The sequence below is a fragment of the Chenopodium quinoa genome, unplaced genomic scaffold (genome assembly GCF_001683475.1).
Source record: "Chenopodium quinoa cultivar QQ74 unplaced genomic scaffold, ASM168347v1, whole genome shotgun sequence".
NCBI lineage: Eukaryota > Viridiplantae > Streptophyta > Magnoliopsida > Caryophyllales > Amaranthaceae > Chenopodium > Chenopodium quinoa.
In genome coordinates, this window is record NW_018742987.1 from 1,293,882 (window position 1) to 1,310,714 (window position 16,833).

The window sequence follows — 16,833 nt, forward strand, 5'->3', positions numbered from 1 at the left end:
TCAAAATGGTTATTTTGCATAGGTGAAGATTATGTAGCAAAAAAATCAATTAATCGTATTAGCATACGAAGTAAAATTCTTACATATACATATATATACACCTAACTCTAGGTATACCTGGATGTATGATAGAGGTTCTCGAAATTTTTTCTACTTAGGTGACTCAAGTAAGAATGGTACCAAATTAACTATTTGATTATCTGGTTTTTCTTTAAGATGACCAATATGACTTATTAACTAATCACATTATTTTTTTAGAAAATTTATGATAAGGAGAAGAAAATTCTAATAGATATCACTTCTCATGGTTTTACAATTATTAGTGATCAACAAAATCTTGTGTAAGACTGTCAAAATCATTTCAATGTATATTTTTTAAACATCAACTTTTACAATTTTTACATGTGTTGATAATTAAATTTTTTTAATAATTAAATACCATTGTCAAATATGTTTAAGAGTGAAACAAGTAAATGAACTACCTGTACTTTATAGTGAAACAAGTAAATAAAGTGATTTATAGCGAAACAAAAGAAATATATGACACCATACCATGTGTAACTTTGACATGGATTACAAACTTTTTAGATTTTACCTATTAAAAATATATACTTAATCACCTAATCTAAAATTATATTGAGTAAAGCTAAAAGGTTCCTGTATACTTGTAGAAACTATACAAACTTAACTAAGATTTACTTGAAACCTTGATCAATCAACTCAATTTCAATAACCTAAATAATTTCAACACCTTTTTAAAGTAATATACTTTTAGTAGTCTATATAGATGCCAAAATTGACCAACAAATTCGTTAAGCTAGCTGTAATTACATGTCAAACACACCTTAGACTCTTAGAGCAAGGAATCTGAAATTTAACAGCTTGCTCTGTAATGCTCTGATACAAAATGATATTAGTTATTTTACACAGTAAAAGAAATTTGTTCCGCCAAAGGTAAGGAAATAAAAATAACTAGTAGAAGTTCCGACTAAGTGTACATTGGTAAACTTAGAGCAAATAGAATTGAGAATAAAGAAAATCCCTAATCTTATAGTATTCCTCTGATAGAGGGCCTTCGATGACAATTTGCTGACTCCCGGCTACACCACCCTACATCATAGATTAAATGAAAAGAATCAGCTCACATGGTTTAATTATACACCCAGATGATACTAAAGCCATATTTGATTGGAAAATGAGAACTAACCTTTTGGGTAGGGTCTCCAACTTTACGCAAGGTGACAAACTCTCCACACCGCAAGGCTCCCCCAGAAAATTCTGCCTGAAAATTGAGTAGACTCTTGTAAGACTTACATGTCAATCAACATCCACGAAGTTAGTCATGAGAGATCATTACCTGGATGCCTTTACTAGTTAAAAACTGTTTGAAATCTGCCATTTTAATGTCACCAACCAGAACTGATTTGTGAGTTGGAGCTTGATTTGACAGAGGGAGCAATGAAAGCGTCCCACCATCAGTTTGGCCAACTTCAGAATCAATCCAAGCAATTTCATAATCTCCAAGCTGCCAGATTTGGTTTAGGCACATAACAAGAGCAAAAGGACATATAGATGAATTAGAAAAATCAATGTTGATGCTTGTATTAGTAGTATACTTTTCCATTAAACTTTAGTTGACAATTTGTTTTTAGGTTGCCAAGAATGCCAACACATAATTTCAAACATCAATATGTTCGACAATCAATAAGAAGAAAATACAAAAGTTTATTAATGGAAAATATACATGGAGGCAAATCTCACCCCAGGCAATAACGATGTCAATATTCAACCATGAAGTTGAAACTCCCATGGACGAGATCAACCATTGAGCTCCTACTTAATTCACATACTGGCATATATGCTACTTTCTAAATATAGTAATGTAAACTTCCAACTTGCTACTTGCCCATTTTAGATATTACCCCTAATGATACCTAGTAAAATCTTCAAGAAGATCATGTTGTACATGAGATGGGGATGTACAACTCTGATGGAAATCAAAACTTATGATATTCCAGCTCTATTCTTAAACAATGACAACAAATAATGGCCTACTATTCAGAAACAGAGGCAATAATAGATATTTGCTATAGCTAGACAACTTGATTGGGTCTGACACTACTTCAAGACACCAAGCCTACATTCTGAACATACCAAAATAGAGAGGATAGATAATTGAGTTATGCATCATATCTTGAGATTTGGTGAAAAGATTATTAGTGGTCAAAGTAAAGTAAAAGCAGTTCATGCCCATCTCACAGTTTAACATCAATCACGTGATACTTCAATGACTTACTTTCTTGAACAGAACATTGCTCATCAACTTTTCCGAGAGTTGCACCTGCAGAGAGACCGGATGCTCAGATAAAAATGCAAACCTATAACATAAAAATCTTTACAAAACTACGTCCTGCAGTCTATACCTTGTAAGCGCAAAGATCAGAAGTGACATCAATTGTTTCTTCAATTTGAGGTGCATAAACATGTGGACAAACATTCTTAGAGCAATGTTGCTTCAAGTGCTCGGTAGCCTCAGCTGATCCATGCACCAAAACCTGAAAGAAAAGAAAAAAAAAAGGGTTTATTTCAATTTCCAAAACAGAGGAATCTGGAGGAGGGAGGGGGGAGGAGGAACAAGTAATGCAAGCTATGTGCCATCATTCTAACATACACATCACATATGTATAGTTTGAGACATAATTAGAATGGAGATTTATAAGAAAAGGTAATAAAAATCATTCTTACAAGCTTTAAAGGAGCCACATGAGCAAGAATTGACTTAATTGATCGGCCATCAGAGCGGCCCTCAAAATCCATGTAGACCAATGAACACTTTACTTGCACCTGAAACATTACAAATAATATCAACATTAACTACAATTCTCACAGCACAGAGATCAGTGAAATATACACAGCCATTCACAAAGTACAAGTAACTTCTGCTATGGTTACGTTTGCATGCAATGTCCACTTTCCTCTCCGTTCTGACTCAGGTTGAGGGTCAAGAGTAGGCCAATAAATTTGCCTCTATATGGCCCCAAACTTCTTCAAAGAAAGCCAAAACATATACCAGTAACTATAGCAACAAAATGTCCCAATTATGGAAACATAGGCCAAAAGGTGAAATGCACAAGCACAACTGAAACAAACATAAGAGTTTGCACTGATATCAAATTAGATACATAATTAATTCAACCTTGAATACTTTGTTCAAAAGTGATTGGGTAAAAAGTATCCTGAATATAAGTACCTTATCAAGGTCTTACAACAATTATTATAAAGCTAACAAGATTAAAAATTATGTACCAGTAGGCGGAAAAGAAAATGTACAAAAGTTAGGTGTTGTCCACATTGAATGAATATACAAAAAACATTAGAGAGTAAGGGAGGAAAAATAAAAGAAACTTACGGTCAATTCAGTGGATACAACTTTGGAAGGAGTAGTATCAAGCATTAGGCCAGCGGAGCCTTCGTCAAGTTTTCCATTGAGATCTCCACCACCCTGCACAAAATACAAGCAGTGTGGCCAATTTATTATCAACTTAATATGATAAGATTCTTGCAGCTCACAGAAAGATAACAAGGTAATTGGTCATCAGCTATGAATTTCTATAAGAACAACGATGCCACAAACAAATTTAGAACAAATCAGCAACCATTTGATACAACAAATAGATCCAATTACAGTACTTTGATTAGAAATCTCAACCTGTAAGAAATCCATATTATCTTCCTTGATCATATAATCATCAGGGTTGATGACTTCACCAAAATCATCCCATGGAGCAGAATTTTCAAAGAAGGGAAACATTGGGGCTACACTAGTTGAAGGTGAAACAAATCCATCGATCAAAATGTCCTTATGCCCACCAACAGATGTTCCACCTGAGAAAAGGTACAAGATAGAATCAAACCAACATTTAGCAATTGCATATTGTGAACCCCCCCCCCCCCCTCTCTCTCCCCCCAACAATTAGGCTGAGAAACATACAATGTGCATATTTTGTCACGGCAAATGTACTAATGAACATAGTAAATCTCAAAAGGAGGAGTGAGGGACAAAAGGCTTCATTTTTCAAGGAAAGGAAAAAATGAAAATGGCTTTAGGTATAGAATTATGTCCTTTCATATCTTTAAATATGCCGTAGTGCTATTACCTTCAATTCTTCAAACAACGTCAAAATTAAAAATAGAAACACAATCTTAAGGAAACAAGTATTAAAATAATATATTAATGCAGCGAGCATGTCAACAACACATGTGAGTCCAACAGATGACTGCAAGCGTAAGTGCATAACAGATAAAACATGCATAACCTTCCCTAAGAGCATGAATCAATAAGTTCGCCAAAATAGTTGATTGAAAAGGCCTGGCAATTTCAATGACATAGTCAGTGACCTCATTGAAATAAAGTGCCTTAGTAGAAGTTCCACAACATCACAGAACATGTTCACAGATTCACCATCAAAATTTCCTTATTGTATCCTCTCTGAGGAAATTGATAGTGTATCAGATGTCATCACAAAAAAATTGACATACCTTCTGATGGGGCATATATCTCACGAGAATCAGTCACCATTGGATCACCCAAATTAGGATCAGATCCATGTGATATTTTCACTTCTTCCTCTTTGATTTGACTGGCTTTTAAAGCTTCTTCCTTTTTCCGGTTTTGCTCTTCTTCATATGCTGCTAACTCCTCTCCTACCAAAGGCACTCTATTCGATAATGTGACTTTAACAGCTTTTGGAGGGGGGTCTGCCTGCAGCATTCGAGCTAATGTGCCGAACTGCATACAAAAAAAAAATATATCAGCATGCAGGGGCAGTCATCAGATAGATATTGTTACTCCATATGTCTGAAACTATTCCGAATGCCAAACAAAAACAAGTCACAAATCAATATTTTTATTTATATCTAAATTCTTGATCTAGAACATTAAAGGGAATCAAATATTTTAGGGGCCGTTTGGTAGGGGGTTAATAAACAAAGGGAAAGGGAATGAACCAGCCTCATTCCCTTTGTTGCTGTTTGTTTATCACTTTTAATCATTCTCTTTACCCATTTTTATTTTTGAGTTTACCCAAAATCACTCTAAATTGATTCCCCACTCACCCCCCCCCCAAAGACTTTTCCATTCCCTTTCCTTAGCCACCACCATGCCCACATCAGCCACCACCCTTCTACCCTACCCACAACGCACAGCCACCACTCAGCAACCTCGACGTCCCTCCACCGGCCATCGCCGACCCCCATCAACCTCGTCACCCCTCCCCCGCCACTCGCCGACCCCCGGAAATCTCGCAGCTCCCTCGAAAACCTTCCCCAACCCCTCGTCGGAACTCGTTGCCCTTGTTTGCACCTCTCCTACCCCTTGCCGGAGGTCATCGCACCTCCCCCATCCCTCCCCTTCCCCGAAAAATATCTCCACTCCCCGGAAAACCGTCCCCCATCAACAAGCGAAGTTTGAATTGAAGAAAAACGAGCAAAGTTCGATTGAAGAAAAACAAGCGAATTTTTTTTTTGTTCGATTCAGCGAAGTTAGAATTGAAAGAAAAACGTGAAATTGTTGGATTTCTTAATAGGGGTTTTCTGGGGTTTAGGGTTCTTATATGGGTTTTCTGGGGTTCGAATTGAAAGGGATTAGGAGAAGGTATTCCAGGGAGGGGAGGGATGGGGGAGGTGCGACGGGATCGGGAGGATTCCGACAAGGTGGTGAATGGACGGTGGGATGGCTGGAGGAGTGGGAAAGTGAATGAAAAGGGGTTGTGTGGTGGTGGTGCTGAGGTAGTGGTGATTCCCTTTGTTGTTATTTTAAAACAAACAACATATTACATGGAATGGTTTTTTATTCCATTCTCTTTTAATCCCTTTATTCATTCCATTCCATTTACCCCGTGTGAACCAAACGGCCCCTTATATTGGTTCATCATCACCAAACTCGCAAGGTAAAAGAGCTCAACCTAGAGCTTGCAAAAATTAAGAAAAAAAGTAAGAATACTAGGGTATTTGTTGGTTAAAAATGCTCAGCAAGAAATTTCAAGCAACTTCAGCTTTATTGTTTAGCAGTGTCATAATATCAGACAAAACAAAAGATTACCTGCCCTCTTTCTGTGAAAAGAACAAGATTCTTGGGATCAGTAGCCCACTCAGCAAATATGTCATGAGAGAAACCTGCTTCAAGACTGGCCATTGATGCCAAAACAATCTGCACAATGGGAACAATATATTAGATACAAAGTAAGAAAAGTGATAAACGAACATATAAAAACATTTCATATAACCTACCTTTGGACCTTCAGGAACTTTCTCCAGTTCACTCTTATTGATCAAAAGCGAGACGTGCCTTCAAGTGTTTGTAGAAATGCCTAGTAAGCGATTATCCATACATAAATAATTTTTATTTTAACACAGGCCAACTACAGACTTGATTTTGAAAATAAAAGAAATCAGATATAGGCATATAGCAGTTAAAGAAAATCAGTACATCCTTGAAAAAAAATTGTTATGCTTCATTAGCAAGATCATATACAAAAGAATTATATTGATGATGTCCATAAGAATATACAAATATGAGTAGCATAAAGGAAAGCAAAACTATATACCTCAGAAGAAAAGCATTATCACGTGTGTGTTCAAAGGACTTTGCTATTGAATCATTCATCCACTCTAAAAAACTTTTCACATAGTCTATTGTACTTGAGGAAACATATGTGAGAAAGAAGATTGGAAAAGTCAAATGGTGCTGTGCCCAGTGCTGCAATTTCCAATATGATCATAGGCATCAGTTGCTTTACGGATGACATCAATCAATATAGGAAAAGACTACAACACTTGGACATACCTGTTCCAGTATCAAAAGAAGTTCCAGTACTCGTCCGGCAGTATCAACAGGAAGTAATACCTTTCCATCAGCTCTGAGTGTTTTCACTATAGCATCTACACAAGTGAAGTGGGATGAGTAAGAAATTGTTTCAGCTGTATGCCATATTAGAATTATGATTTCGTTACATGCATGAGGGGATGTATAAAGACTGCATTGTTTAATAAAAAGTCTCAATGAAACTTAACAACATGCAGAGGAAGGAAGAGCGTATATATGATATATCATTCAGTAATGCCAAAAAAAATCAAAATACACTGTTCTTTGCATTGTTAGGAGTTTGCAACTAGTTAATGAGGAAATATGTGGAAGCTTAGTAATTTGATTCACTAGCCTTGTCTATGGCAGTGCAATTCAATATGGCAGAAATATATATAAACTTCTATTTGTATGCATGTACATTATATCACATATATGCAAAAAGAAGTAAAGGGGGCAAAAGGGGGAGAAAGAAAGAAATCGACCTAAGAATTCATGATCCCTTTGGCGTCTTGGAGGTTGATTGTTCAATGCATTGTAAGCATCTGTTATTAGCACAGCTGGCCGGACAAATGATTCAAGAACTGTTCCATTTAAATGCCTGATATCCAGTTAAATAAGTCAATAGTCTAATTATAAGAAGATTCCACAATCACACAGTAAAACATATTCAGATGAAGCTCAGCGGTAGACAGCAAACCTTTCCTTGCGATGATTAAAGTCTACAGCATATATAACATCCTCCCCATCCTTGGTTATCTTCCACACGGTACCTCCAAGTAGATGTCCAGACACATGTGGAGCAATAACAATTCCTTCGCCTTTGTCTATAATGAATAGCGATATCAAAATCAAAACCAAATGAGCCATACAAGATTACACCTAAAAAATATATATAGATCATTTCCAACTCATTCATTCTGATTCATCATTGACTTGGACAACTAGATAGTTTGAACCCATATATAATAACAAGTAGAAAGCCAACAATGAGCCAAAAGCTATAATAGTTTATCAAAAAGAAAATTTAACCGAGGAAATATAGGTGAATCAGATTTTCATAACCAGTTTGCCACCAACATCATATTCTCATATGCCAAGTTCACTAGTACATTCTCAGGAAATTATCTCCAACTTCACTAATTTATTATCATAAATTTCTCTCCTTTGTGATGTAAAAAGATGCAATGATATGGCACTAACCAGACAGATGATGATTCTGGGAATAAGTCAGTCGTGTCACATTCTGGAAAGCAGCATCAATGTCATCCAGTGTAAACAAGTCAAAATCTGACACTTGCTGCAAATAGATCAAGAAAAATTAGCAATTTCACATTGGATAAAGATTGCAAAATCTAGAAAGCAGATATCACACTAACAGCACGTTGATCTGTTTTTAGTCAAAGTTTCAACAAGAAACCTAAGGTGTACTATTGTAGTTTCATCAAAAACACTAATCATTCTCTTACTCCACTTATCACCTACAGCCTTCTATCAACACCAAGTAAATCTGAAGCATAGGCAAAGATGGATGCTAGCTCTAGGAAGTCATTTTAAAAAATAAAAAAAAAATAAAAAAAAAAAAAACAGTTTTTGCTAAAGTTTGGTCATAATGCCGAATTTTTTTCATCATTCAATCGCATAAAATTAGATCAGTCAATAGTATGGAAACTCATAACAGTGGTTCCTTAGAACACACAAGCTCAATTTGCTCAGCCTTAACATTGATCAAATATGTACAGCTTTTAAGAGATTGAAAGAGCGAATGAGAGATATAGAGCATACAAATCTCAAAGAGTTAAATTACCTTGCGTGAAAGATAGTGATCATACATAGTCAGAAGACCTAGTCTGTAGACTGGCTCTGTTGCATAAACTGGTGCGGAGAGCCCAAACTGCTTCATTGCATATGGCAAAGCACCAAGATGAAGTGTATCAGGGTATGATAGAAGAACAGCATCTACAGTAGAAGCTACCCTGCATTACACACAGGAATAATAAATTTGGTGAATGGATGCTCTACTGTTCTGTCTGTGATCAATATCACGTGACGAAAATAATTATTTTGCCTAGTTCTGAGCCTCTACTAACCAGATTCTCCCCCTTCCCTCAACCCAAGATCTCACACCCAAAAAAAAGGAGGAAAAAATAATTACTCGTATTTTGCAAGAATTGCAACAGATGTATAGTAGGAAAAGAAAAGCATCCATAATGACATGATGATGCATTTAGCCACAACAAGTATCATTCATTCATTCACACAATCCTGCAGATGCTTAGTTAATCCCTTGGCAGATCTCAACTCGGCTGAATATATTTTACTCATGCTTAAATCAGATCCATAATAATTATTAATGCCCGGATGCTCAACTACGTCTTTTAAGTTAAATCCAGAGCTATTATCAAGCTCAAGCCTAGTAAAAGGAGGGTTATAAGCTTGTAAACAATAAGAGCATGGTCAAGAGGCTTTGCTGAAAAACAATCCGCTACATTATAGCCATATCTACCCCCTCACAATTAAGCCTAAGTGTAAATCCCCAAAATACTCTATACTCCATAATTAAATCCTTAAGCATCTTAATTGCCCAATCACAGTCTCTAAAATTATTGATCGAAAGCAATCCTTCATTTAGCATCCCAAAATAAATTATACCAAGTGCTTTTATCTGTGTAGAGGGACTCATAGCTTCATAGTTCATACCAATGTGCTCCAAACAAAAATGTCAATACCCAACGTTTCATAATCACCAAGGTCATCTCCAAATACCAAACATAAAAACTACCCCAGCGATTCAATATAACATATACATTTCAAAGGAACAATATTAACATATAAACCCCAGAACCCACAAAACATAAACCTTTTATACATTTAGACGAAAGAATGACCCTTTATCGAATCGATTTCCTGATCGAATACGTGAATTACATTAATCCATTTTCTCACTCCAAATTATAGCACAAATTAAATTTCTCCATCTAGCTCAACCCCACTAACACCAAGACCTTACAGCAAGCAAAACAGCATTAAAACCGTTTTAAATACCCTAAATTAAACCATTTTTACATGGGTAAAGTAAATTCAACTCAATTCACAAGCAAAATTAATTTCTGAAACTAAATAAGGATACAGAAACCAATCATTTAAAAACAAAAACACAATACAGTATCATGTAACTATTTCTTGACTACAAAATTGACATAGATAGAAATTACAATATAAAATGAAGCAAAATTGAAAGGAAAGAAGAGGGATACAAAACCTAGAGAGGGGTAGAAGTAGGGAGGGGTCAAAATGGTCATTCCAACCGCAATCAATGAGGAAGTTGAAGCCATCAATGGAGACCAAATACGAAAGTGGGTTCTCGTTGTAAACACCGCACAAAGGTGTTACCTGAACAGATGTCCCCATTATTCTCTCTCCTCTTTGGTGAAGAAGACTGTGTTTGTGTTTAAAGGGAGAAGAATTGGAGAGAGGAGCGAGGGAAGTTTTTGCGTTTTCAGAATTCAGAACAAGGGAACAAGGGGATTTCAGAGGGTTTTAGCAAAAGAACTCCCAACGACGTCGTTTTGATTTTTTTTTTTTTTTTTTTTTGGGTTTTTCTAAGCTATGCCCTTCAAGTTTTTCGGTTTCTAAGTTGTACACTTGTACCCATGCTTTATCAAAATTACAGTATAAGTTGTATCCTCCACCTCACGATATTTTATCAATAATACCTTTTAAAATCCATATCCGTTAACGAAAGTTAAGTTATTTTATCAACAATGGTATTGTGGCGTTATTAATGTAACACATGTCCCGTTCTAATTGGTTTAACACTTTAAAAAAAATTGAAAATTTGAAAATAAGATAATAAAAAAAAAAGGTTACTGTTAACGTTAAAGGTTATTGTTAATAAAAATTAGCGAAGTTGAGATGTTTGAAAAGGGATGGGCACAGTTTAGAAACCGAAGAAGTTTGGGAGCATAACTTAGAAAAACCCTTTTTTTTATTCCCCGAAAAATATGACAATTGAAATTAAATCAGTAATTTTAAAGAATAAATATTATATAATAGATTATTAGTATAGAAAATAATTTTAGTTTAGTAAAAATAATTTCAGTTCAACAAAAATAATTTCATTTTAATAAAAATAAGTTAAGTTCGAGCAAAATAAGGTGAATAAAATGGGGCCTAAGATCACTTATAGTTAAACTAACGAGACTCTTAATGGTCGCATGTCGGTTAAACAAATGGATCAAGTCTATCTCAATAGTGGAAGTTAAAACCTTTCATTGAGCAAACTTTCACTATAACCTGGATTCAAACTTTCACTTTAGTCTAACTCATGGTTCTTTCTATTCACCTTATTTACACTTTTATTAGAGCTTATTGACAAATGTATATTTTAGTTGTAAATAGGGTTTTTGTAGCTAGTATATGAGAACCCACATAAAACAAGTAAATTAAAATGAAAGGAGAAACTTCATACAAGATACGGAGTACTTCTTTCGCTACAACAGGTGAGTTCGTCTCATTGTCTCAACATAGTTTTCGACCATCAACTTGTTATATTAAATTTGTTCTCTTCAGCTTAATTTCAGTTTAGTTCAACTCCAATCAGTTCATTTTAATTCTTAATTCTTTTATAAAACATTCAGTTTAGTTCAACTCCAATCAGTATAGTTATTAAAACAGACTCTTAATAATAGTAATCAAACAAGAATCTCCACATTAACATATTTAGCAGTCAAAATAAGCCACTTATTTCAAAAATAATATGGAGTACTATGTGACAATTAAACGGGTACCACACTACCACAGGCCCAAAGATGTAAGTATCATCCAGTCTTTGTACCCAATAACAACTCTTACTAAGGGGCCGTTTGGTTCGCGAGGGGTAATCAGAATGGAATGAACAAAGGGAAAGACAGGGAATGGAATGAAAATACCTAAAATTTTCTATGTTGTTTGGTCTTAAAAACAAAAGGAATGAGGGCCACCAGTCCCACCACCACACCACCACCACACATCCACCTCAAACCTTCATTCTCCACCGTTTCCAGCCACCAAACCACTCGCCGCACCTCCCTCCCCCTTCGCCTCCCTTCGTCGGTCATCCCCGTCCCTCGCACAGCTCTCCCCGCCCCTCGCAAACCCTCCCTCAACCCCGAAAAACCACCATCAGCCTCGAATAAACCCTAGAAAATATTCTCCCTCGCCGTTTGAGGTGCGACAACCTCCGACGAGGGTTGGGGAAGGTGCGAAAAGGGTTGGGGGAGATGCGAAAAGGGTTGAGGGAGGTGCGAAAAGGGGCAGCGAAGTGCGATTCCGGTGCAAAAAGGGGCAGCGAACGATTCGATTCCGGTGCAGGGGAGAGTCGGTGAGGGTCGGCGAGGGGCGGCGAGGGTCGGGGGAGGGGCGGCGAGGGTCAGGTAGGACGGTGGTCGGGTTTTCCGGTGGTTGGGTAAGTATGAAGGTGGTGATGTGGTGGTGTGGTGGTGGTAGGGAATGGGAATGGAAATACCTAGGGGGGTGGGGAATGGGCTTAGAAGAATTTGGGGGAATGGATGGGGGAAAGGGAATGAAAAAAAAAGGGCTAACAAACAGCAACAAAGGGAATCAGGGTGGTTGATTCCCTTTCCCTTTGATAAATACCCCCAACCAAACGGCCCCTAAGTTTCTTGAACAGTTAACTAACAATTGAGTACAATTTGCAATATCTAGCATCCAGAAAAGTAGCTTTCAATTAAACAAAAATGAATGAAGATAAATAAAAACGGACGTTTTTCCAAAGTGAGCCAATTTTGGCAAATATTAACCAAAATGGTTGCGTGGCAAAAGTATTTACCAAACTAAGCTTCCAGGCTAAAACGCTGTCTCGGTCAGTGTTTTATGCCTGGGTTTTTTTTAAAAAAAAAATCAACCTAAAAACGCTGTCTGGGACAGCGTCTCTGTTGTTGACCTTTTTAAAAAAAAAAATTGTAATTGCCTTTTATTTATAAAAATGTTTTTAAAAAACAAAAACAGTTATACCAAAGACGTTGCCCCAGACAGCGCTTTATGTACAAACTTCCTTGTACCTAAAACGTTGTCTCACACAACGTCTTATTTTCAACCTAAAACGCTGTCTGGGACAGCGTTTCTCTGCTGGTGTGCAAAACAGCAGCAGAATCAGCCTTTTGCCACTGATCTGCCACTTTCTTCTGCCCCACCCACCACCCCCTGCCATGATTCTTGCCACCACAATCCACCAACAATCCCCACCATCGACCACCATCTGCCACCACTTTTGACCTCCAACAACACTTCAACCAGCTCCACCACCAACCCCAACCATTCAACAACCGTCGATAACCACCCACCACAACCAACAACACTAAAACCACCATGAACAACCACATTAACCACCACGGGCCATCCTTTCTTCCCCATTTTCGACTATTGATTCCAAATGTCTGTTGTTTAATGTACATTAGCCCTGAAGGATCTATTTTGACTGACATAAATCCGATTTGGATAAATAAGCAAACAAAACTTCAAAACACAAACAGATCATTCAACCAGCATGTCTTATATTGATAATGCAATCGTTATATACAGCATTCCAGGAAAAAGGACAAAACAATGATACAATACGTTCACTACTCATCAATTTGGTGTAACCCTTCCCTAGCCTCACTGTCGTCCCTTTGTCTTGGACGACGCCGAGTGTAATGGTGAATGGTGGTGAATGGGTTCCGGCGCGGGGGAGGAGTGAGCTGGCTGGACGATGCGTCCTCCTGGATTCTGAAGGGTGCAGAACTGTGGAAGATGTACTCCTCTGCCTCTGTGTGCGCCGTAGGATCACCTCCACTGCTACTCTGGCCGGGGTCGAACCGCGAATGGATGGAGTGACCATCATCACCGTCCCGCTGTTGGATGAGATGACCGTGACCATGTCTGCGTAAGGAAGTCGCGGACATATCTCGCATCCGCTGGACCTGGGCTCTGGTGGGTCCGTCTGTAAGGGCGAGGGACAGTGCATCATACATCGCCACCATATCCGCCGCCTGTAGTAATCATCGATCAGTCAAGTACATGATATTTAAAAAAGTTAAAAAATGAGGATGATAAGTATAGTAAAAGAAACTCACATATCCGATAATGACGTCATGTGCCGGGTGGTAATGGGTGGACGGTGGTGTGTAGCTGGGGTTGATGAAACGGCGTGTGATAAGCCTGTACCACACCATGTACGGATCGTCATGATCCATAACGCCCTGCATGGGATAACCCTGAACGACATGACCCAACCGCTGCTCCCATAGCTGAAGATACTGCCAATGCTCCAGTGCCCAGTTTGTCTCCGTCTTTCCCCGACGGTCAATGTCGTGAAGGCGCACGACAGTGTCACAGTTCCGGGGAATAGGCTGCTGCAGTCCGAACTGTCGCATGACGCGGTCAGGTAGGTGACTCTCCACAACCTCGAAACAGATCAGGGGGACCCGGGCACGCCACTCTCCCTGATGCTCCAGTAGATGTGCAGGCATGACATCTACCAACTCTGGTACATACGGATCCCATGTGATCTGCAATAACACATCCTAAACAAGTTAGTCCACAATCAGTATACACAGTACCTAAATGATTACAAATGTCTTCAGAGTTTGTACCTGATCCTCAGTGAGTCGATCAAGGGCGTCTCGGTAGTATGGGAGACCCGTCGCCGCATGTGCCTGTGTGAGTCTGGGGACCATCCACCTGGGGCAACAAATTTGGTAAGTATGTTTACAAAATGAAATCGTATATGGGAAAAAAAATGAGACAAGGGACATAATCGGTAGAAACCGAGCTCCTTTCAGCACATTGTTGAATGTCTCCGAGAAGTTAGTAGTACATATACCATACCTGCGACCACTGTCGTGAAACAAAGACCACATAGGGAACGGGACTTGAGCAATGTACTCAATGGCCTTGGGACAGGCCTCACCAATGAAACACAGATCAGCTTGAAGTTTTCTTTCTTGCCTTTGGTACGCAGCGGCCTTGAACATGTCTCTCATGTCGTTACTTCGCACGTGAGTCTTCAAGTTAGAGGCTATGTGGCGGACACAAAACCTGTGATACGCTCGGGGCTGGGTGAATCCAACATTAGGATCATTCATTGCTGCAATGATCCCAGGATGCCGATCAGAAATAACACAAAGGCCATCCCGTTGCGTGACACGATCTCGAATACAACCTAGGAACCAAGACCAGCTGGAAGTGTTTTCCCCTTCAACCACCGCAAATGCAATAGGAAATACTTGGAAGCTTGCATCAACACTCGTAGCAACCAACAGTGTTCCTTTATACTTCTCGTACAAGTGCGTCCCATCGATACAGATAACAGGCATACAATGTGTAGGTTCATCATCCCCCTCTCAGTTCTCGTCCTCATCATCCATTTCCGCATACACATCATACACCGACAATTCATTATTCACAACATCATCAAAATGATTTGGCTCTTCTCGAAACGGTGAACCATCATCACCTTGCATAGGAGAGTAGCTATGCAATTGCATCGGCGAAGATGCCACGGTGTTCGATGATGACGGAGCAGGCTGGCCGAACACTGTCACGCGTCCCCCCGCATGTACTGGTGAAGCTATATGAGAACTAAAAGGCAAGTGAAATTGGTCGTCCTGCATCATTCGAGTGAAAGAACCCATCCCATATGCATTCGATGGAATGTGGTTTGCGGGCTCTTGGAAGGACGCGGTGTTGTAATCAGAGACATATGTAGCTTGCTGTTCTGCCCGAGTACTTTGTTGGGTACATATAGGCACTGTTTCTACATATATCTCATTGGGAAAACCCTTCATTCCTACCATGCTCCTCAAACCTTTCAAATGTCTGTTCGTAGAGACAGGTAACACTTGCACCCCATGACCAGTATCACACCTCATTTTAAGGTTCAGTTCAACAGTCATAGGGTTTGAACCAGTACAACTGTGAACCTCATTCATCAGATCAGTCACAGTCATGTTCGGTTCAAGTGTTATAAGGTCCATATTCCCTCCACTGTACTCCACATTTGATCCATTACACAAAATTTCACCTCCCCATCGACATAACAACGCTACATTTTGTCCAGCCATATTCTACATAACAACCAAAACACATTTTATGTAAAGCCGTTAAATCATCCCTAAATCACCACAATCAAACAAAAAATTTTTACATACTCTACAAATTAACTACTAAGAACCCCTAAATCACCATTATTACACAACAATGTAGGTAATTACAATTGTTCAAAACCTAATAATTATCAACCATTGTCAACAATTTTCAACAAAACCAACAACAACAATTCAACATTATCCAAACTATTATCAACACTAACAATATCAACACTACCATTATCAACACTAACAATTCAACAATTACCAACACTAATAATTCAACAATACCAACACTAACAATTCAACATTTTTAACACTAACAACTCAACCTCATCAACATTTTAACCCAATTCCAAAAAAAATAGAAATCACCAACATAAACCCTAGAATTTAAAACACAAAGAAAGTTGAATGAATACCTATTTCAGGGTGAGGGGAGTGTATAGTGGGCTACACGGAGGGCGACGGTGGAGGTGACAGCGGGCGACGGTGGAGGTGGCGGCGCCGGCGGCGGTCTACACGGAGGAGCACAAGTATGAGAGAGAGGGGGATTAAGTTAGAGTTTGGGAAAGAAGGGGTTTGAGAATGAAGGAGGAGGAAATGAAATGAAATACGCTGTTGGAGGGAAAAAAAAACAACAGAAACGCTGTCTCAGACAGCGTTTCATTAATAACCTTAAACGCTGTCTGAGACAGCGTTTATAGTTCCAGAGTTAAACGCTGTCTGGGACAGCGTCTTTGGTATAACTGTTTTTGTTTTTTAAAAACATTTTTATAAATAAAAGGCAATTACAAATTTTTTTAAAAAAAAGGTCAACAACAAAGACGCTGTCCCAGACAG

At 38.5% G+C, this 16,833-nt stretch overlaps 1 protein-coding gene across 1 annotated transcript; it reads right to left on the bottom strand.

The window, feature by feature from the left end:
- Nucleotides 1–752: 752 nt before the first annotated feature.
- Nucleotides 753–10,441, bottom strand: LOC110729643 (cleavage and polyadenylation specificity factor subunit 2-like). The gene is made up of 18 exons (XM_021909414.1): nt 10,125–10,441; nt 8,670–8,838; nt 8,066–8,162; nt 7,563–7,689; nt 7,348–7,463; nt 6,845–6,939; nt 6,606–6,757; nt 6,289–6,346; nt 6,101–6,208; nt 4,540–4,789; nt 3,710–3,885; nt 3,410–3,502; nt 2,746–2,844; nt 2,424–2,555; nt 2,297–2,341; nt 1,358–1,525; nt 1,208–1,282; nt 753–1,110 (listed from the first exon to the last, which is right to left on the bottom strand). Exons 1-18 carry the CDS (start codon nt 10,271–10,273, stop codon nt 1,009–1,011), a joined length of 2,211 nt encoding a protein of 736 aa, XP_021765106.1. The 5' UTR covers nt 10,274–10,441; the 3' UTR covers nt 753–1,008.
- Nucleotides 10,442–16,833: the final 6,392 nt, after the last annotated feature.